A 23172-nucleotide genomic window follows, 5' to 3' on the forward strand; every position below is an offset into this window, starting at 1 on the left:
TATATATGAATCATGCATAAATAGTTACACAGACACATATTCTCAATCAAGACATAACATCCTGAAATTGACCCATTCCTTTGGAAACCGCCATACTGGAGGCATTTACACAATGAGCTCCTTTCTGTAAAAAAAACTTGCTGTTTCCATTCCCATGTCAGAGAAATGGTTTTAATTATTTGACAATGTGAACGCTTATTTGTTACTGAATACCTTAATTCCGCATGCTAATCCCATAAAGTTCAAGTTTCAATTTAAAATGGAACTGAATGTATTTGAAGTTTTCTGGTTGCTGTTTCCAGTGTCCAATTTGTAACTCTTCTCAAACACAGACACACATTAAAGTGCCTGCCAACAGGCTACATTAACAGAATTGTTTATTGTTATAATTTATTGTATTGTTTTAAAAGAAGCAAGGTACAATGAAAAGCAATGTTTTTTTATGAATTGGTATCAGTGTGCTGATCCAACAGTTAGAACTTTTTTCTTAAAAATAGAAACCATTACAGAAATCGAAATAATTGTGGCTAAATAGACACTAGCATTACAAAACTGAAAAGTACTGCTGCATAGAAGTACAGTTCTATTATTGTAGCCTGCAGATGAGCGCTTACAACTTATTATTTTTTTTGTTTTCAGGAGATTTTGAGCCTGATGCGCAAAGCCCTTTTGTGTTTTAACTCAGATGTCGCAAACTCTATGATATTGGTACTCTCAAACGGTCTTTTTACAAGGCTCAAATGTCCCCTTACAAATGCAAACAGAGGGGGTTGGTGTGAAATGCACACCTTGCTCCTATTTATTAGCTAGAAAGGTATAAAACAGTGGTTAGTGACTGCAACTGTGGTTGTAAATCACTGATCAGATAGCGACCGCTGAGTAGGGGTAGCAACTGATTCACAACCCCTTTGGGAATCATGTCAGGGCCCTTGTTGGGAGTATATGCTCTAAAATGGTTAACATCTTTTTTATGGGCGAGCAGAATGTGCTCCGTCCATTCTGTAATCTCTCTTTAGGCTTGAAACCACGCCCATGCTACGTCAGTCACTCACATTGGTTTGTGGGCTTGCCTTTTAAAATCCGCTTGCTTTCATTTGTGAAAGGCATGCATACGTCATGCCTTTTCCGGTGTTTAGCCCACCTACACATCATCGGTAAAGTACCAAAAACATACGAAGCTCGATGTTTTTAGCCTGGAGTCCGGCCTACTTTATCTGTTTATTTGACACGCAGCGCGATCGAGCTGCATTTTACATAGCGCGATGGCGCTGCGTTTTTTTTTGCTTTACAACGCTAATAGCTCTAACTCGAACAAATGCGAGACCCGTTGCATTGAAAATGCTTGTTAAGCAGTGTATACCCTTTAACGTACACACGATGTTTATAATAAAAAAAAAATGTTTTCCCTTGGGAAATGCAAATGAAGAGATAGAGGTCTGCTGTCCCTTGCAGCCCTCTATTCTGGCCTTTGCAGCTAATTACAATGGGTCGTAAACTGCACCCTCTCTAATCAATATTCAATACACAGGTCATTTTGCCACCGTCTGTGAATAGGAATTACTCAAATGTACACAGGCTACACCGCAAAATAGCAAGCAGATCGTAAAATATTGTGCGCCACTTGCTCCCACTGCTTGCGACCTGCCTATATGTACATCAGGCCTTTCATTTTATTGTTCCAATATCCAGCATAGTAGCCCAACTACTGAAAGACAATCAATGAAGTTGAAGTGATGGAGAGTTACATACGCCTGCTAATTTAGACATTCTTCTACTTGCAGTTCTTGATTGTTTGTGATAGATGGAAAATGTGCACATATACAAAATGGCTGCTGTCTGCATCTGTTTTAAATTATTCTGTAGTAAAATTAAGATTTTTGTTTTTAAGGCAAATCACTAGACCTTGTAATTAATCTCTTATGCACTTCCACAGTTCCACACTTCTATATACCATACTCCTATTATGTGATGTTTCCAGCCTTAAAGTATCTGAAATAAGTTTAGCCAAAGCATCAGCATTGTCTTACAGTCTCTGAGCACCAAGAGACCAAGGGTAGGAACACACTTATAGTAAGTGTAAAGGAAAGCCGAGATACTGTCCTCTCAACTGTAGCACATTCCAGTGACATAATCAGTCAACTGGCTCGCTTTGACATTGAACTGCACTATGAAACCATGCAAATTTGTAATGGAGCGCTATATAAAAGTCACATTAGCTAAAATATTTGTGCATGAATTTATATTATGGGTGTCCAAAACAAATTCTAGAGGATGGTTCCCATGTCAGGTTTCAGGGTAAAACTAATGATTAGCAAATACATTGAATTTAAATTAATTGCATGTTAATTTATCTTGTATAGCTATGCAGATAATCTGGCTTGCACTCTGCCCTAGGAGGAGTAGATAGGTGATCCCTAGTTTAAAGTAACCATAGTAAAGCAAACCAAATATCCGCCACATTAAGATTGTTTAATCACTTCCACTTTCATTGTAAACTTAGGGTACATAACAAGATAGGTCTCTCCTATCTTTTTATGTGCGGAGATTCTGCAGTTGTAAAGGTACTACTTGTAAAATTCCTTTGCAAACAGTCATAAACTTACATAAAAGTGTAAGTTAACTTTTGTGAATCAGGCCCAGAGTCCATAAAAATGTTATTTTTTAAAATATTATTTTAAAATTAACGCAGTATTAAATTATTAATCCGAGGCACTTAAGGTGAAAAGGGGATGCTGGAATAGACTGGGAACTTTCTCATTAAATACTTTTTGCTCTGTCAAAATACATTTACCACAAATGACAACTCCTCTCAGCTGGTTCCATATTAACTCCTGGGGTTGCGACGTGGCCAAAAGGTTTGTGTTGCCAGCTCTGGAACATGCGGAACCATGGGAATCCAGATCCCAATCCCAGCCTCAGCTCAACATTCTGTGATTTTGGGCAAGTCACTTAGGGCCCTATTTACAGTGTAGATATTGGGGTAAAGGCAGACAGTTTATAAATCCACTACCCTGCCTTTGCTACGCCTACGCTACGCCTGCCAAACTGATAGATGTCTCCTGGGCCAGAGGACATCTCTACACATTATATTCATTGCAGGAACTACAGTCATGGTGGTTCCTGTCAATGTTGGAAAAATTTTAAAATCCTAATCGAAGGCACCGTTCAACATGAAGCTGACCTTCCAGTGTTTCCGAAGGTTTTTATTTCCCAAAAACAAGCTTCCAAAGCCAGTTTGTTTTAAAAAAAAAGCTAAGGTTTGCACTGACGAAGTAAACTTTACTCCATCGGCATAAACCTGGTGGTCTCCCCAACTCAAAACCCAGCGGGTAGCCAAGAGTTTGGCAGAGACTACCCTCTCCGGCAAACAGTACATCGGGTCCTTAATGTTCCTGTGTCTAAAAAGGCGACAAAAATGTGTAACATAGTCTGATTCTGTCATAAAACACTCTAATGCAATTGGGCCAAGTTCACACTACAAAAGACGGTGAAAAAACTCCACAATGCCCATTTACTTAAACATGCTCCATAGTGAAGATTTTAAATTTAGCAATTCTTATTCCAGCAACAATGCACAGTAGTAAGGAATAGAATTTTAACGCTCAAGCTATTCTTTAGAACTCTGTGGTAAAGGTAGATTAGACTGCTTTTGAAGTACGTTTTACTTTTATCTGACAAGAGTGATGAAGCTGTTTGAAAATGTTAAGGGCCTGTATCTGCTACCTTTTTGGATCACAAATTATAATTCCTATGACAAAAGTCCATAATTTTGCACATTTTCTGCAGGCTCTGCCGTAGAAAATGGTTAAAATTCTACAGTTATTAAACCTGCAACATGGCGTTCAAGAGCGTTTCACTTTTGTCGTAAACATAGAATGTTACCACTGTAGTTCTTAATTAAACGTTTGTGGTGAAGAACACTGGGAAATCAACTGACGGGTTGTTGCTGTTGGAAACACATATTGTATTCAGCTGGTCAGACAGCTTTTGGCACAAGGACAAGGAAGCTGTTTGAATTTATCAACCTGTGCCTTTATTGTAGTTTAAGGAGCACAAACCATAGGTCCCATGAAAAATTATGAGAGAAAACTGTATTCTATCAGTGATGGTTCATCAGGTGTGTAGCCAAGCAGGACAAGAGGGCGGTTGTAAGTTTTAATAACTCATTATGGAGTTGTAGAATATCTGTTTCATCCTGTTCAACTGATGGCGCAACTACCTAACAAAGGCAACTTAGGGGAAGGTGCTGATATCAGGGAGGAAATAGAGAGTGGTGCCTCGGCAGGGATCCGGGTCAATGGAGGCTCTGGCTGGAGGGGCCTTTATCACCAGAGAGAGAGAGCGTGAGAAAGAGAGAGGTGGTTTCTGTTTGTCTTCACAGTTACGCCCTGGGTGAGGTCTGTACCTATTGTAGCAGGTGAAGGGGGGTTCATTACCTGAACCACAGGTCCCCTTGCCAGGATTGAATACTGAGAGGCGTTGTCTCCTAGAATGTGACTCTCCTAGGGGTAGCCATGTGGGGGTTTCACCCTTTCACAGCTTTCAATGGACTGCACAGTGACTGCAGAGAAAAAAGGGGTGCCCTGCCTGGAGACAGAGTGTTGGGCTGAGGAGTCCTCATGGCTAACCTGGGAATCCCCCAGGGACAACATATAACATCATGGGCTGAGGGTGCCAATTGAGGGGAGGGCAGTTCTAGCCAGAGTTAGTAAGTTTTAGTGTTTACATTTTCAAGGTTAACATAAGCCCATTTGGTTCTATATGCTCAGACATCCACACTTTATGGCTGATAATCTGAAGGGATCAAGACCACAGATCCAGGTAAGATGCATCTCTTCCAATGTGAATGGGCTTCTCAATTAGCTCAAGATAGTGTTAAGCACTGCTGAACCTCATGGGGCTGATATACTGTTCCTCCTGGGGGATTTTTTTATTGCCCTAATGGCATGTACCAACTCCCCAACTGTTGAGCAAACTATCACAATGTGTTCGGTTTGTGTAGCCCACCCCCAATATCCAAAAGTTTCCTGGCTCAAATTGGTTCCATTATCCTTGAGCCACCTGATGGATTCACTAGAATAAGTGGGGGCTACAAAGGTCAAGTTGATTATGTGGGAGGGGATCCTATGGAGTTGCCATATTGGTACATAACAGCACCCCATGGTTGTATCCGGGACTTGGAGGGGCGTAGGGGGACAATATGTTATAATCTCTGGTAAGCTCGATGGACGAACTATCAAGATCTTCTCAGTTTATGTACCCCCCACCTCCAACTCCACCCATATATTCAAAAGCTTCTTGTCTCACATTGGTTCATCATCCTAGAGGCACCTGATTGATTCACTTTGATGTGTTTGGATTTCAATGGACTGGTCAATTAGGTGGGAAATATGTTAGGGCCCTATTTGGTGATGACCCTCTCGGTCATCTCCATTAGCAGGCTTCCTTGAACCCATGGCAATATATAAATCGAGACTGTATAATTCAATGGAGTGAGGTTGTATCTTCTCTGGAGCTCACTGATGATTCTCACGCGTTGACTACTTCCTTACACTTAGATCAGATCTGAATTTAATTAAATCAGTGCCCCTCCATGTGAGAGGGCTTTCTTATATTAGGATCGAGCTTCTGTTCCAGGGTATTCTCCCAATGAAACTACATACATGGAACTTGAACCCTTGGTGGCTCAAAAATCAGGAAATCCTAGACTCTTTCATAGAAGATACATTGCATTACTTTGAGACTAACCAGAATTCAATAGAATGTCCTCTGGTGGCGAGGGAGGCCTATAAGGCAGTCATACGAGATAGGACTATTCGTTTAGTGTTTCATCAAAAGAAAGAAAGACAGGACAAGCATTATCAATTGTTGAATGTGGCCATAGATGCTGTGAGAACATATAGAGCCACCGTGTCAAACACCCTACACAGGCTTACTATTGCAAAAAAAAAAAAAAAAAACTACAAAAAAACATCTTTAGCAGGCTAGCGAAGATACTGCTTACAAAACGTGGATGGCAGCACAAGTAAACTCAATAAACAGGAAGACAAGACAAGTAAACTTCCTCATTGGCTTACTTGCAGGGATACCACATCTAGATATAATGACATATTTAAAGGGGGAAATAGGTTTGTATGACACTCTCTGAGAATACAGTTTGCAAGTTTACCTGATAATAAGGATCTCTATACAGGGAACATCCCTTGAGTTCGCAGGCATATCTCCATACAGATTTTCAAAGGTGGCATTCCTAAATATACTGGAAGATTCAGGCTTTAAGAGTGCTGAAAATACACTTTGAACACTGGGGTTGACACGTACACTGAAAATTGCAGGAAAGTGACTTCTGCTTCCCTGGAGGCTGGTGAAATGGAGACAAGGTAGCGACAGATGTTGTGTTCTTGAGGTACCAATTTATCGAGCTTGAGTCTGCCTACTTAAACATCAGAAATATGTACTCCCCTTTGGGGCTTTTCTTGGGAATCAAAAATATCTAGAATAGATTAATTTTCCTTTTTAAAATAGAGGAAGTGGTTCTATTGCTTGTTTTAGAAGCAGAGATTTTACCTCCTTTCTTATGAGATGCAGTAGAAGTTTTGGTGCTGATTTTGAGGGGAGAAGATCTGAACTGAAGGGCGTGGCTCCTTAGAACGATCTGCACACACTCTTTTCTCTGCTTGTCTGTAGTTATTGATCTCCACTCAGCCAAGTGGTTTGTTATACTATCTCCCAGTAGATAATAGAATAAAACAGAAGCAGGGAAGCTTTCAAGGTTTCGATTTGGGATTTTCGTGATGAAAAAGACCTCTGCTGTTGGTGCTGTTGTTATTACCCTTTTCCCTAGCAAGATCGTACTGGGTCTGTTGCTCTCCTTGTGATTGCGAGTAGAAGGACAATTGAGGGGACAGACTCATCTGCTTTTAATGGTACCTTGTGTTTCTGCAACAGCAGTAGGAGTGATATAACATCTTTCTCTTCTTTAACCCTATTGACTTCTGAACTTCTACTTCCTGTTTCATCCTCTACATTTCTTCATCAGAATGGGGTCCATAGAGGAATATTCCAGTAAATGACAAATTCACTATTTTATGTTGAGAATCTGGATAAAGCTGGAGACTATTCAGCCTTCTTGCACCATCTCCAAAAAATCTTGCGTTCTGCCTTGCCGCAGGTCATCGGGAAAGGAAGTGAGTAACTCCCATTATGCTGTATCAAACTGACCTAACAACGCTGTACAGTTTGCAATTTTAAAAGCTTAGACTGCAGATTCACACACCTTCATTTCCACAGCACACATTCTTTGCATGTCTCTTTCTTTAAGCTGAAATTATCATGGAATTTCGTCAAACGTATTGTCTCAAGTAGAAGAGTTATATTTTTTTAACAAGCCTTTGGCAAGCCAAATTTATGGTGGGCTGGTGCTAGGAACTTCTCCTAAGCAAACTTTGCGAATTCCAAAACCATTGGTAAAACTGGTCTGGGGTAGTCTCCTGGCTGCAAACTCTCCATTATGACTGAGACTGTTGTACAGAGGGCTTCCATCTGGATGTTCAACTTTGCTGCACCCCTTATGAGAACACCTTGGAAAATTACAATGATATCACCTTCCAATTTTGTGAAACAGAGGGCGAGGAATACCTTCTTGACGGCAATCTGGACACCACCAACATTGAAATTGGCCTTCTCCATGGTGATCAATGGTGTCTTCTAGGCATCAAGAGTTCTGCTGACTAGTGCCTTGATGCCAAAGGTTGACAGGTCGTTGAAGGCCTCTATGTCGCAGGAGTTGATGTTGGTTGGAGTGGAGCCAAAATTATAGTGTTTGGTACCTGCAGTGTTGTTGTTGACATCAGTGGTGCTACTGACCTCCTCAATAGTGAACAGGTCAGAACCAATCCCGGTCTCAATGTCAACTGGTGTTCAATGGCAGGTTGGGATTGTCTAGAATTAAGATGATGTGTCTTCTGCATTACCTCTCTCTAGATCTCCTTCTGTGGGGGAGAGTGCACAGGCTGAGTAGATGGACACCCCCCCCCCCCCCCCCCACATTCCCCTGTGGTTTGTTTCCTCTGCTTTCTTCTTTCTTCCTGTAACTTGAGGTTCCCTGCTTTCCTCTGAGGAAAATGCCCACACAGTTTTGCAGGGCTTTCTCAGCATGAACCGGAAAGAGAATTGAGGCGGAGAGAGAATTGAGGCTCTGAGGTAAACCGCCAATACAATGCATGCTAGGAGAGGGAAACTGATGGCGTTTGAAAGGAAGTGTATGTTATTTGCAGCTAGTGCACTTCTGACTTGACTCACACCTGATGTTAACAGGTTATTTTGGATAATGTAGCACATTTGTTTCAGCTGGATGCTGCAAAGTGGGATTTCTGCTACACAGGAAGAAGTTTCTTACATATGAAAAATACAGTAAACACTACCCTATCATGCTAATCAAGAGGGTATCACTAGGCTGTGGAACTTTAAGGTTTTAGAATCCAACAATGCAGAACCTTGGTTTTGTTTTTAGGCCATTCATGAAAACATGATCCTCTATAACCAACACAGCTGCAGTAGTACAAAAGCAATTCCTCAACAAACCCCCACACATGCCATTCATATAGCCAAAATGCTCATGAATTCAGTAGCACTTAGTACACTGGACTACTGTAACAGTTTATTGGTGGAATTCCCCTTTTTACTTCTTCACACCTATCAACACTTTGCTACAGTAACTTTACGTAGTCTAGTCCACCTAGGCATACTTCTATCTCAGCATATGTTTATCAAACTGTCTGGCTATACACCCAAAATAGGGTCATACATAAAATACCAACACATATTCAAATCAGTAAGAGGCTTAGCAGCAAACTAACTTTCTGATCCTTTATCTTGATACACACCAACTAAGAACCTCAGATCCATTAACCAAAACCTTCTAACAAACACCTTAGCTGTCCTGTGTCCTCTCCAAGCTCTGTCTGTTCTACCTACAAAGCCACCTGCACTGGAACTCCCTATCAACAGAAACTCAAATAGGTCTCAATCTCCAAGGGTTCAACAAAGCACTGACATTTTATACATCACAATTTGAAAGATTAGAGTAGCTAGCACCCCTCTATTCACACTGCTGTAAATATGCTTAATTTAGCCATGCATATGCCATAAGAAAAAAAATGCAATTGTCATAGAATGCTGTAATAACTTCTATCCCCAAAGCTGCTCTCAGGTTTACAAAAAGCCTGTTGCAGGCTGCTATATAACTTAGGGTGTCAGTAAAAAAAGAATTGAGTCCATGCAAATGCAGTTGAGCAGCGTAGGGTCAAAGCAGAAGGAATAATGGCTCAGCAGAGATCTCTACGAATGGGCTCACAGCAGAGGGCGATGCAATCCTGATCAGGTATGTAAAGGGAAAAAGTGATTTGGTATAGACTACCAATGGCAGCTTCAAAGTGATCATGACTGAGAAACAACAGAGGAGCGCAGGTGCTTATGTTTACAAAACAAGTTGATGCTTGACAAACGAATGCACAAGCATCAGCTACATGTGCAGCAGTTATGAGTACAGGCAATTATAGGATATGGAGAAGACTGATAACACTCTCTATTGTGTCAGTGCCCATCCGGTAGAGAGGGAAGTGACCCACATTTTCCACTTGAGGTGGGATCATTAGGAAATATCTATGACTGCTCTGCCATTCTTACCTGGCCAACTTGACAAATGCTTGGAAATGCTGTGGATTCACTTCCTCTTCTAAGACTTCATTTGTTGCCATATCATGCTTCTTCTGAATCATTTCATCGGTTTCCTAGGTGGAAAGTTTAAGAAAATCATTGCATGGCCAGTATTTCAGAACAGCCAGGTACTCTCTTGAGCCAAACCCTCCATTCATGCTACTACCCCACACATGGATGTGGGTCTTCAGCCACATCAGGTGCTGGCCACATAATTACAACAAAACATACTGTTAGTGAAGTTTAATCATCAGACACAAACTTGCTAGTTTTGGGTCAAGTTTTAAAAGAAGACCTTTCCTGCGTTCGCGGGTTAATGCAGCATTTGCATTTCCAAGGAGACAAAAAGTTCTCTGAATCCGGAGTGAAAGTTCATCTGAATTCAATGCCTCGTTCTCAGATTTAGCTGATTCAACCATGTCAAAAATACTGGCAAGGGCAATAACAATGTCTAGTAATTTATCCCGACTTGTGGACCAGGCTTTATCTACCCCTTTCCTAGGGTCCAAACCAAACTTTGTGAAAAAGGTAAGTAATGTAGGGTCAATGTTGGAAATGGCAGTGACATTAGAAGGGATAAGGGGTCTAGGGCATTCGGATTTCAGTGTTGCCCTGGTCTGCTTGTCTATAGGAGACCTTAACCTGGTAGCAATGTACCCCGCTACATGGTCCAAAGGGGAATTTTTTTTGGAATATGGACGATGTAATAAAGTGGGGTCAAACATAGACCCATAGAATCGAAAATAATATTTTCAGCAGGAGAATCTTGGATATCTATCTTTGATATTTTAACCGGAGGGAAAAATTCTGAAATATCAGGAGAATCCTGATCATCGTCCATGTCATTGTTTGCCAAGTCATCGTCTGTGTCCAAAATATGAGATATCACCAATTTAGTGGGTCTTACATTAGTGTGTTTAAGTTTTTCTGTGCACTTAGAAGGTGACTTTTTGGACCCCTCCTTAGTAGGTGACGTGGGAGGAACCAAGTCCTCATCCTTGTGTGAGGAACCCTCACTAGTTGCAAGTGCGTTCTTTTTGTGTGAATAGGTTGAAAGCACAAAAATTAGAAAACAGGCTACTGCTTTGAAAAATCAAAAAACTGTGGTTAAAAAAAAGCTTTTTTTTTTTAATTCAGCTCTGCATTTTCCTGAAAACTGGGAAGATGGTGACTAACAGCAAACTTTTAGCTTATATAATGTTCAGGAAAAAAAAAATAGACACTTTTATGTAAAGTCGTTCTTTCCTATTTTTCCCAAAAACCCAAAATTTGGTTATATTCTGGCTATTTTCTCAGTCCCCTCCAGCGTAGTCCATAAACAATGGGTACCCTTTAGAATCCTAAGGATGTTGGAAAGAAGGGACGCAAATTTGGCATGGATATCTCATGTGGAAAAAAAACGTTAAGGAGGCCTATGCGCTAACTAGCCCAAATAGTCAAAAAGTGCTTAGCATTCTAGGGCAAAAAGTCCTAGCAGCGAAACGGTTAATCTTTTGATTTCTGTGGGCCCCACTTAATCATTACTGGTACCAGGGTCCCCACTAAATCATTATTGGAATCCTGGGACACCTATTGGGTCATAAGAAGAAGCCATGCACCGCGGCTTAAAACATTTCGATGACTTGAACTTCAAAATAATACACAAAAATACAGAAAGAAGCATTCATCAAACAAATACATAAAAAGACACATGATGAAGTATTTCATTTAATTCACAAACAAACATAAAAAAATAAAATTTCAAAAGGAAGGATGGGGCTTTTCTAAATTCAACTGGGGCCACTCATCGTTCCTACTACATTCTGTTTGTTGCATTTGCACTCCTCCCACAAAACAATCTTAGGCTGCCAAATTAATGTGCAGCTTTCAATTTCAAATTTCTTTACATTTACAGATTAATTTAAAAGTTCATATTTTTATTTTTTATTTACATACACTTTATTAATCTGCTAATATTATTTTCCTAAGTAGTTGTGGACACCCTGAGTAGGGTTTGCGGACCCCAAGGGACCCTAGACTACAGGTTAAGGACCGCTAATTTGGTGTAAGGTCCAGCTCATCGAAGAGCTGCAGACAGCTGTCGTGGAGGCAGATGTGGTTTTGAAGGTACTTCCTTTGGCCAGCCAGTCGTATGAATAGGAAACAATATGATGACCTTGTTTTCTAATTTGTGCAGAAGCTTGGACCAGTTTGTGAACAAGGTTGAGGCAAATATGAGGCCAAATGGGATGCCTTTGAATTGATAATAGTGATTGGCCACTTCAAATCTCAGGTATTTTCGAAGCCTGTGATGAATCTGAACATAAAAATATGCATCCTTTTGGTTTACGGATGTCACGTTATCCTCTTTCTGTATAAATTGAAGGACGTCCTGTGAAGTTATCAAGCAAAATGTTTGTTTTTTGAGAAACTTTATTAAGTTCCATAGATCTAAAATTGGTCTCCACTCACCCACTTTTTTTTGCAGCATTAGAAAAACATGAGTAAAAACATCCGTCTTGCTGGGATTGTGCTCTAACACATCTTTCCTCAACACTGTGAGGGTCCCAGTTTGTAACAGAGGAAAATGACTTTTGGGTGGAGGTGGGGGTTTCTGGATGAACTACAACATGTGGCCAAACTGTACTAGATCCAAATCCAACAGCCCAATATTATTTTGGCCCACTAAATATAGTAAGTCAATACAGGGATTCAATGTGACTATTGCATGTGTCATCACTGTTTTGAATATTTCTGGTAATGGGATTTGTTTTGCAATTTTCTTGCAAGGGACCCATCTGTCCTAGGATACTGGAGGAAATGCATTATATTGTGTATAAATCCGGTGGTAGGATTGTTGCTGTATTTGATACAGTTGGTACATGTAGGTTTGATAGACACACCTGCATGCATATTGCCTCTCTCTTCAGCCTCCCAGAAAGGGCTAGTGATTTCTGTGCTGGAGAACTCTCAAAGATCTTGCCCTGTTTGTATCGGACTATGGACCAAAGAGCCTCATTCACATGCCAACAAATAAGGATTCATAGTCACATGGCATTTCAAAACTCCTAGTTGTACCTTCAGTCTAAAGCTAACCATAGTCAAATTTGCCTGTGAAAAATCAGCTGCCCCCACAAGCTGTCTGAGACTAATAGAGGCAATGTCCATGGTTAGTGCAGAAGATTTATGTTCGCTTTCACAAAGATAATCCTTCGCCTCAGCTCTCTTGTCTAGCAGCAGATTTAAATATGAGTCAATATCTGACCACATCTGCCTGTCATATTGGGCAAAAATTGCCAGTGCATTGGACGCCCCAACAGCTAAAGCAACTGTTTCTGAAAATCATTTTCCAATATTATACAGCCTTCTACCCTCTCTGTCAGGTGGTACAGTACATGTCTATGTCAGATTTCTAGAACGCCCCTGGGCCGTCGGCATAACCACCGAATCTGCAAGGGGGTGTCCAATCAGCCAAGTAGGGGTATTGTCAAGAGACATATTGGGGGTCATTACGACCTCAGTGGTCTTTTTGCAAGTCCGCCATGTGGAAGACCGCCTGTGCAGGCGGTTTGCCGCTCGGCGTATTATGACTGTTGGCTGCTCTCCGTCGTTATTCCAACAGAGAGCCGCCAACAGCCATACTTGCGGGCGGCGGGGAAGTGGAGGTTGCTCCACCTCCACCGCCACACCAACAGAACACCGCCCAGCGAATCACTTCCTGTGATTCGCCGTGGCGGTGTTCTGTTGGCGGAGCTGCCCCCATGGCTCCCGTCCCCTCCCGGAGGATCGACGGACCAGGTAAGTCGATCGTCTGTTAGGGGAGGAGGGTGGGGGGGGGGGGGGGGAGGTGTTGTGTGCGTATGTAGAGGGGGTGTGTGGGTGCGTGTATGCTTGCGGGGGTGTTGTGTGTATGGGAATGAGTGCGTGTATGGATGTGTGCGTGCATGTTTGAATGTGGGTGTGCGTGTCTGACTGTGTGTGTGGATGTAGGCATGTATGTCGGGGTGCGTGTGTGTGTGTGTGTGTTGGTGGTGCCTGCATGCGTGTCGGGTGTGTTTGAGTAATGTTATGTTGGGGGTCGGGTGGAGAGGGGGCCCTGCCACCTTTGGGGGGTGGTGGGGTGTGGAGGGGAGGGAGTCGGGGTGGGGTGGAGGGTGGGGGAGACCCCTATCAGTGCCAGGGAAGGAATTCCCTGGCACTGGTAGTGCTTACCGCCATGGATTTCATGGCGGTTGAAACCGTTGGAAAATCCACGGCGGTAAGCCGGGTCCAAATACCGCCGGCGGTATACTGACGGCTGCCGGGCTGGAGACCCAGGTCTCCGCCCTGGCGGACGGGACGGAGAACCGACGGATGACCATGGCGGTAACCGCCATGGTCATAATTCACCATGGTAAGACCGCCAGCCTGTTGGCGGTCTTACCGCCGGTTCTCTGCCATCCGCCAGGGTTGTAATGACCCCCATTGTTTTTAATCAAGCCTGAGAATCACTGCTGCTACAGTGGCTGGGTTCTTCATTACTTTCAGGCCCTCTGACCACATATGGTGTGTAAAAGGTATGAATGTAATGTTTTTTCATGTTGGCTGTTTGAAATCATATAGGAAGTGTTAGAAATGGGGTTTCTAGTTGGCGGTCGGTTGCACCCAGTCCAAGTAGGGACCCTCACGCTAGTCAGGATAAGAGAGATACTCAGCTCAGATAAACCCTGCTCACCCCCTTGGCACGAGCAGTCGGGCTTATCTCAGAAGCAATGTGTAAAGCATTTGCACATTACACACAGTAATACAGTGAAAACACTACAAAAAGACACCACACCAGTTTTAGACAAATGGCCAATATGTATCTGTGCAAAACAAGACCAAAATGAGAAAAATCCAACATACAATAATAAAGATATGAATTTTGAAAGAATTCACTTAAAAATACAGTCCCTTGAAGTTGATAGCTCCGTCTGGGGCTATCACTGCGTTGTTAACAACAAATCCAACAGTTCAGGCCTGCCGCTGCATCGCGGTCCAGCTACTGTGTCGGGAAGACCCCCAAACAGTACCTTGGAAATGGAGGGCTTTGTGATCCTTGCGATGAGATCCGGAGTGCGGCGTCACTGGCATTGCAGGCGTCTGTTCTGGAGGTCGTGGGGGGGGTCGTATGGACCTTGAAGTCACACACATTGCAGATCGAACTCCAGGCTGATGATGAAGTCAGGAGCGCGGGTGTGGATGGTGTTGGGATTGCGATGTGACATGCGGTGCCCACAGGTCACGGTGCAGGCAGCGGCTCAGTGACGGCACCCTGCGGCGTCAGTGAGACCAGGGCTGTGGTGCGGTGTGACGTGCGGTGTCTCCAGGTCACGGTGCAGGCAGCAGCATCGTCACTGTTGAAGCGCTGTTGTCGGTAGGCCCAAGGTGGTGGTGCGGTGTGGGGCGAGCTCTGTGCGGCGCCTCTGGTTGTAGTGCAGACTGGGGAGTCTGTTGACAACACTAGAGTCGATGGTGCTGGCGTTGGTGGACTGGGGCTGCAGTGCGGGATGGGACGGTGCTTTGTGTACCTCACAAGCGGTGTCCACAGGCCACGGTGCAGGCAGCGGCACCAGTGTCAGCATGGAGAATCGGCATCAGGGATGCCAAGGCTGTGGTGTGAGCAAGGCGATGTGGAGTGCAGGGCCCACAGGTCAAGGTGCATGCAGCAGCTTGCAGACAACTTCAGGTGGCAGCTTTGGTGAGACCAGAGGTGTGGTGGGAGATGGGGCACGGCTCCATGTGGCGTCGTCTGGTCACAATGAAGGCAGCAGCATCGTTGACAGCACAACACAACGTCAACGACACTCCCTTCACACACAACGAAACATACAAATATGAGCTATGGTGGCCTGTGTGGAGAGGGATGAATGTTGTGGTTTAAGTTCGAGTGTTTTGAATTGATGTGAACAAGCTACCAACATGACCATGTTAAACCCTTCAGGCTATGATTAACATTACTCTGCTCACTAGGAGTACCATAGGACTTCCAGCTCCAGAAAAGGGATGATTCAAGCATGTGAATCTATCAAAGATCCAATATTAAAGAAAAATGTATTCATTTAGTTTTGTGCCAATAGACAGGCATATATTTAAATGTTTTTTTAGAAAACATTTATCTTTGTAAACGTACTATTACATCACCTATATGACTAGAAGGGTTCAGAGTATTAACAAAGCGTACAAGGGTAGTGGCGGTGAAGGTGCTGCACCTCCGTAATGTAACAATTCGTATTCAGCAACAAAGTCAAGGAGTTTAAGAAACTGGTGCCAAGATGGTCGAGTGCCCAACTACCCTGTGGGCACTAAGAATTGTGTACCGAGATACACAATAGCAAATAGTGCAAGATGACCAAGGCACACAAAGGTGCAAAGTCCAGCAAAGTTTGTAGGAAAAGGTATCCCTGGTAGTGTGAATCCGGAAGCGGAGAAATAAGCGCTGATTCCAAGTTGGTGTTGAACAGTGTCGTTTATTCACAGACAGAGTTTGTCGTAGGTAAGATTAGTCTTGCAGAAAAACAGTCAACACGTGTTTCGTCACACAAGTGACTTTATCAAGGCTGGGCCCGTCCGGCCAAGGAAAATGTAACAGTAACCGGTATGCAGGTAAGTAGTAGTTGTGTACTGAGTTTGGCAAGGACAGTAATTAATGGTCCAGTGGTCAAAGGTAGAGACGGGAAGGCCCTGATAAGCCTCCAAAATTGGTCCTGGTTAGAGCAACGAGGCACACCGGTCCGTCCGAAGAAACTACTACTTACCTGCATACCGGTTACTGTTACATTTTCCTTGGCCGGACGGGCCCAGCCTTGATAAAGTCACTTGTGTGACGAAACACGCGTTGGCTGTTTTTCTGCAAGACGAATCTTACCTACGACAAACTCTGTCTGTGAATAAACGACACTGTTCAACACCAACTTGGAATCAGCGCTTATTTCTCCGCTTCCGGATTCACACTACCAGGGATACCTTTTCCTACAAACTTTGCTGGACTTTGCACCTTTGTGTGCCTTGGTCATCTTGCACGGTTCAGAGTATTAGACCATCAATAAAATCATGAAGAAAAATGAAATGGAAATGACTGAGTGGAACTTTCTCCCACTGACCCGAGGAAAAATGGAAAATAAAGAAGTTTGAATTTATGTAACCTGAAGAGTAGCTTTATACCTCAACTTATTAGAGAATGAAATAACCTCTAACTTGTTGAGAAGCACTGTTTGCTTCTTCAACTCCATACTGATGTGAGACTGGCACCTTTGTTATCAGAAAGTTGCTCAACTTGGACCAAGACATAATTCTGTTGATTGAGGCCCGCTATTACCTTAATAGAATTGAACATTTTCATTACAAATGCTAGGAAACTTCATTCTGTGTCAGGACTGGAGGCAATGATTATGCTCCTTCAAAGCTTGTTGGCCACCAAACATGCCACATCCAAGACAGGCTTAAAGTAAAACCTCTTAAACATGGAGTTCAAAGACCAGTCTACAGCATTCAAGATGTCTTCCAACTGGCCACCCAGCTTGAGGGCTTTAAAGGCCATGTCTCCTCTCCCCAAGTGAGCGCCAAAGTGTTGCCCATCAATGCCAGCTTCTTGCATGGCCCATTGGACCCATCGAGCAATGGTTGAAGGAGAAATAGCTTTCAAAAGCTTCTGAAGGGATATCAGTAACTGTCTCCCACCTGGGGGCCATCATATTCTCAAATGCCTTAAGAGATCCTACCATACTCAATTTTGGGTATTTATCAAACACCAGGTAAAAGACCACCCGTGAATTGGATTTCGTTCTACGGGAAATGTGGAAGGTCACACCTTTAGAGGTAGAAACCCTGCTCGTACCATCAAGAGCCCAGACATCCAAGACTCTGCTTCAGGAGACCAGGCATAGACACATGGCAAGTTTACCCGAAATCTCCTTGCGAGATAAAATGTAATTCCTTTGACAAGACCAAAAAAGATGCTGAATTTTATTAACATCCCATGAGGATGAATATCTGGGTTCTGGGGGTAACACCAGACATACACCCCTCATCAGCTTACTTACCAGTGCATGCTCACCTACTTGGTAACCTTGTATTAGGACACGCCCAAGGGAAAAAGCCGACCTAAAGGTGTTCACCACCCTATATGCTAGGCCCTGCGATGCCAGCGAAGCCCAAAAATTAATGACCTGGACAATGTCGAACCCTAAGGGATCATCACTTTTTTGTACACACCAACAAACCAATCTAGACCTTGCTGATTTACATTGTTTGGTGGTACCATCAGCTCATGCTGTGGTCAGCAATCACTCAGCTTCTTGTGAAAGCCTAAGTACCCGCCAATGTTCCGTGTAATCCTCCAATGCCACGAGAGGCAGTCGTCCTTAAAGTAGGAGCAGGTGAGAATTTCCTAGTGGATCCTGAAGGAGATGTGGAGCATGGGGTAGAAGGATTGGAAAATCTCCAAAAAGTTTCAGAAGAACTGGAAACCACACTTACGACCTCCAAAAAGGTGTGATGAAGGCTACTGTCGCCACACCTGCCAATTGCATGGGAAAGGGGGAAAACCGCACCCATTTTCCTTCGACCAATCCTGACGAAAGGCATCCGTTGCTGTTGCCAGAGATCTGTGGGTTCAATTACTACAAGCTCATATCAGACCATTCCATCAAGCATCAATCTACCACTTTGTTGGACCCTCCGGGTAGGTACTCAGCCGTGACTGATGCATTGATGGATCGGTAGAACATCCACAATTCCTTGGCCAAGTCCACCAGGAGTTTCGGCCTGGGGCCCCCCAGGTGACTGATGTATCAAACCCCGACATCCAATTTTAAGAGGATACAGCAACTCGCCTTCTCTGTGGTCCAACATTGGATGACGAAGGATCCTGCCATGAGTTCCAAACAATTTATGTGGAGTCGCTGTTCGGCTGTGGACCATTTTCATTCTGTGAAGGAACTCCCACATCGTACTCCCCAACCACCGTGCTGAGGTGCCAGACCAGGCTATGTTGTGGTTCTGGGCAAGGCCAGAGACTATGGGTGCAGTAAATAACGTGCAATGGGTCGACCCCTGGGGCATTTCATCGTTTGGTATCGGAAGGGTTAACTGATCCACCAAGATCCTGCCCCTAGCAGCTATATTTCAGCCTCAGCTGCAATAGAATAATAACCCAGGTACACAGGCATTACAGAGCTGCAATACAACTATGAAAAATACAGATCTCACAGGGCATGCTGGCTTCCAGGCGTCCCAGGGAATAATACAAGGCATGGCTCCGCGGGGCAGATGGCTCGTCATAAGTTTCCCGATAAGGAGCCTCCTCACCGAAAAGCATAGAGAAGATATACATCTGATCGGTTCCACCAGCACCTTACTCACGTGGTCCCTGTATTACAGAAAATGAAGCCGGCTGCAAAAGGAGCGCAGCCATGGGCTCCAGCAGTGGCAGATCGCTATGGGAAAAAAACGTATTAATCACCCTAAACAACAAAAATACATGTTGTACACACAATGTGAGAAAAAAGAAAAGCACTCATCTGCCTGCTGGAGAAAGACAGAAAGATGAAGCTATACAAGGGGACGCTTGTTAAGAGGGACGAGAGAGACTGTTCACTGGTTGAACATTTTGTAGTGTCCTTTCCCATTGCTTGATGGGAAAGGCAGTTTGATACATCAGTTGAAGCCTGCTGGAATATAAATAAAGGAAGAAAGTAGAGCATCATTTAATCCTTTCCTCCGGTCCTGATACAGAATCAGGTCTTTACTAGGCTATAAATTAAAGTAAAAGCAAACAAGACACTTTAAATGGTGTGAGGTGATGTGTTCACCCAATTAAGGAACAAGGACTGTGATTGTCACATGATAGCCAGTTCTTTGAAGTAGTACACTCCTAAACATATTTTCAATGAGAATTTGAGCATGTACATGCAATAGTTATCAGCATTTAAGGTAGGTGGGTTAGCTAGTGTACAAATCTATGAGAGTTAACAAGGCAGACAAACTACATTTGCAGGTAGGTAATTTATTTTTCTTCTGTTCTGAATGCGTTATAAACCAGAAGATGGTCCAAGAGGTTATCTTCACAAGAACAAAATGTCAACACTACAGCCATATTTAACAACTTACATTTCATAAACTCTGAAGCAGCTAACTGCTGTTATTAAGCATTACTCCCAAGGCTGTCTAGGACTGGGGCATGGTTTTTCACCCTGGGAGTACTGGTAGGGACTCTGTCAATGCACACATAATATGCACTGGCATCTGAGATGCAGCTATGGTAGTTGGTGCTGAAGATGTCACTTAGACAGTGGGCATTCAGAGCCTGATGTTCCTGGGAAGGGGAAGCAATGATGACACTCCATGTAGGAGGCTGGCTCAGTTTATGGTGTACATCTATGGTGTGGCACCCTATACTGAGTCCGGCAACCCTTAGTGATAATAAATAGGTGTCCAGATAGCAGAAGCTTTCTAGGGGTATCTGAGGTGAGCAGCTAAACCTTATCCAAGAGGAATGTAAAGCACTTGCAATACCATAGTAGTCAGACAAAAACGTAGTCACAAGAAAGAACCATACAATGTTGCAAAAATAAAGGATACTTTAACACAGCACTACTACTAAACTGGCACTGGTATATATTCCTTTGGAGATATTATACACAATATGTACACAGAACAACCATCAGAAATAGCATAGACATATAGGGGGTCCTAGGGGAGGGCCAAACCATATACTAAAAAAAGTGGAATGTGAAATAGTGACTCCAGCCAAGATAAGTGAGGTAGTTAGCTAGGGGCTTGGGACAGTTAGGAACACCAGAAGTAAGTACAGTAAGTGACCGCAGCAACCAGGAGTAAGGTAGTTACCCACCCAGTTGTCCCATAGGCTAACACAGAGAGTAGTGGTTGGAGTTTGTGGAATTCAAAACCCTTCCCAGTGGACCCCGAGGAAACCAGCAGGCAAGAGAGTGGATGGAGAGTACCTCTATCCCAGATACCTAGAAGACAGGAGTACCTACAAAAGGGACCTGGATATAGAGGGGAGAAGGGACTTTCTCTGAAGACTGTGAAGGCCTCGGATTGGCCAGCTGTTGTCAAGGCCCACGGACCAGGTCAGTAGAACCCAGGAATGGATTCCAGATGTGGAGGATCTGCAAAGGTCGGGGACAGAGTCCAGCACACTTGGAGGTGCCCAGGTGGTGGAGGTGGCAATCCCCACCTTCCTGAAGATGAAGTTCCTGCAAGTTTGTGGAAGAAGAAGTCCAGCTGCGGGGCCCAGGAGCTGTAGAAGATCCCAGGAGTCACATACAGGCTGTTCCTCCACAGTCGCCGGATTACAGGAGGGTTAGTGACCAGCCAGGTCTCCAACAAGCACTGGCAAGTGCAAATAGGAGTTGAAGAAGAGTTTGCAAAGTTTTGGGGACCAGCAAGATCCAGGAGACTCTACCCAGGAGGGGGAGTCAGAGCTGGCCCTCTGCACACAGGAAGGCCAACAGAAGTTGGTGGAGGCCCCACAAGTGACTCACAGGTGCCAGACACAGGGAGTCACAAGAAGGCCTTACCAGCCCAGCAAAACAGAACTCCCATGTCACAGGAGTTGCAGGGCAGGAGCCGATCTTCGGTTTGCAGAACGCTGAAGGCATGGGCTTCTTGGAGAAGAAAATCTCCCAGAGGAAGAGTCAATAGGCCTTGGCAAGTGCAACAGTCTCAGTGCACAGGGGTGCCAGTCCAGTGGCAGGAGCAAGGGCCTGCATTCTCTCAGCTTGGATAGAAAAATAGCAGGACCTAGAGGAGGTCACAGACTCACTACCTGTGTAGCAGGATCTTCAGATGCCCATTGACAGCAGACCCCACCAGTCTGTCGACATTGTCTTGAGGTGCTTACGGATGCAGGGAGTGACTCCTTCACGCCAAGGAAGATTCCTTTGTGCTTCCTGGTGCAGAGTCCTTGTGACCCTGGAGGATACACAGCCTTGGATGTTGCAGAATTCTTGCAGGATCTGGAGAAACAATGTTGCGATGGGAGCCTTCCCACCAGAGGCAACGTGTTCGGTTCCAGCGAAGACCAGCAGAGATTCTAGAGGCCAGGAGCAGAAGATGTTTTGCAGAGAGTTCCTTGAAGTGTCTTGGTTGACGAATCCGAGGACCCATCCCCAAGGGAGCCCCTTAAATACCTCTAAAAGGGGGTTGGTCACTCTCTGCAGTGACCCACCTATCAGAGGGGTCAGGGATGTCATCTACCTGGCCTAATCAGTCAGATGCTCCCAGGGTCCTCTGCACATCTTTTAAGATGGCAGAGTGAAGTGGCCACCTGGCAGAGCTCTGTGCACCTGGAAGCTGGACGGGGGGGGTTGTCAATCCCCTGTCCTTTGTGTAGTTTCACGCCAGAGCAGGAACTGGGGGTTCCTGAATTGGTGCAAACCGGATTATGCAAGGGCACCAAATGTGCCCTTTAAAGCAGTCAGGTGGCACTTAGACGCCACACCACCCAACCCCAGTCCTTAGACACCTAATACACAGGGAATGGTGGTCACACCTCTCCCTTGCAGGAAATCTTTTGTTCTGCTCCTTCAGCCTGAGTCTGGTTCACCAGCAGGAAGGCAGAACAGTGTTGGGGTCAGCAGCGGTGTGGGGTGGCAGCTAGACCCCGTAAGGCTGCACAGGCAGAACTGGGGGATACCCTAGGGAAACCCCAGAGTACATGGTATCATGTAACTAACACTGGAATCGTGTAGTTGCAGGATTCCAGCATGTTTGAAACCAAACATACCTAGGCTCGGAGTAGACATTATGTAGTTGGACCACTTGTGCGAACCAGTGTCCTCTGCATACCTTAAGATGGCTTCTCCACACTTAGAGAGCCCAGGAATTGGCCTGGGGTCTGTAGGGGTACCCTCACATTTAGAGACATGCACCTTGCTTGTGGGCTGAAGGGCCTACCAGAGGGGGGACTTATAATGTCTAAGTACAGTGGTTAGGTTTGGCAGTGAAAGGGTGCATGCACCCTTTCACGCAGGCTGCAATGACAGACCTGCAGTAACAGTTTGCAGGGGCCATATGGGACCCCTGGTGTACCAATGCCCTGGGGAGCTCGGTACCATATAAAAGGGAGTTACATGGGTGCCCCAGTATGCCTACTGTGAATGTGAAACGTAACAGACAACTAAATTTAGGGGAGAGAGCACGGTCACCCAGGACCCCCAGTGAACTACAATCCAAGCACACCGACATCAGGCAAAAAAGTGGGGGTAACTATGGCAGAAAGACAGCATTTTCCTACACTCCAATTATGAAGTTTCAACAGAATCCTTTCCAGTGCACTGCTTGGGATCTGGAGCTAAAGAAACGGTTTCAGAATGGCTTTTGATTTCAACTTCTTCAGAACCAAAGGTTTTGATTTTTTTTGCTGGCATTACCAACACATTCTTGTCCCATTTCCCAAAGCCAGTCACAATGCCCTTTTCTTTCTTGCTCTGG

At 44.3% G+C, this 23172-nt stretch overlaps 1 protein-coding gene and 1 long non-coding RNA gene across 6 annotated transcripts in view; one reads left to right on the forward strand and one right to left on the reverse strand.

The window, feature by feature from the left end:
• The window catches only part of TTLL5 (tubulin tyrosine ligase like 5), an 899574-nt gene that overhangs the window by 522028 nt on the left and 354374 nt on the right, over nt 1-23172 (reverse strand). For all 5 annotated transcript variants that reach the window (XM_069208446.1, XM_069208447.1, XM_069208448.1 and 2 more), the window contains one exon: nt 9688-9791. In XM_069208446.1, the coding sequence (XP_069064547.1) occupies nt 9688-9791 (104 nt within the window). The remainder of the gene's footprint in view (nt 1-9687; nt 9792-23172) is intronic.
• LOC138260193 (uncharacterized) overlaps nt 1-23172 on the forward strand; it is a 331452-nt gene that overhangs the window by 5142 nt on the left and 303138 nt on the right. The window lies entirely within an intron of this gene.

This window comes from Pleurodeles waltl, chromosome 9 (genome assembly GCF_031143425.1).
Source record: "Pleurodeles waltl isolate 20211129_DDA chromosome 9, aPleWal1.hap1.20221129, whole genome shotgun sequence".
NCBI lineage: Eukaryota > Metazoa > Chordata > Amphibia > Caudata > Salamandridae > Pleurodeles > Pleurodeles waltl.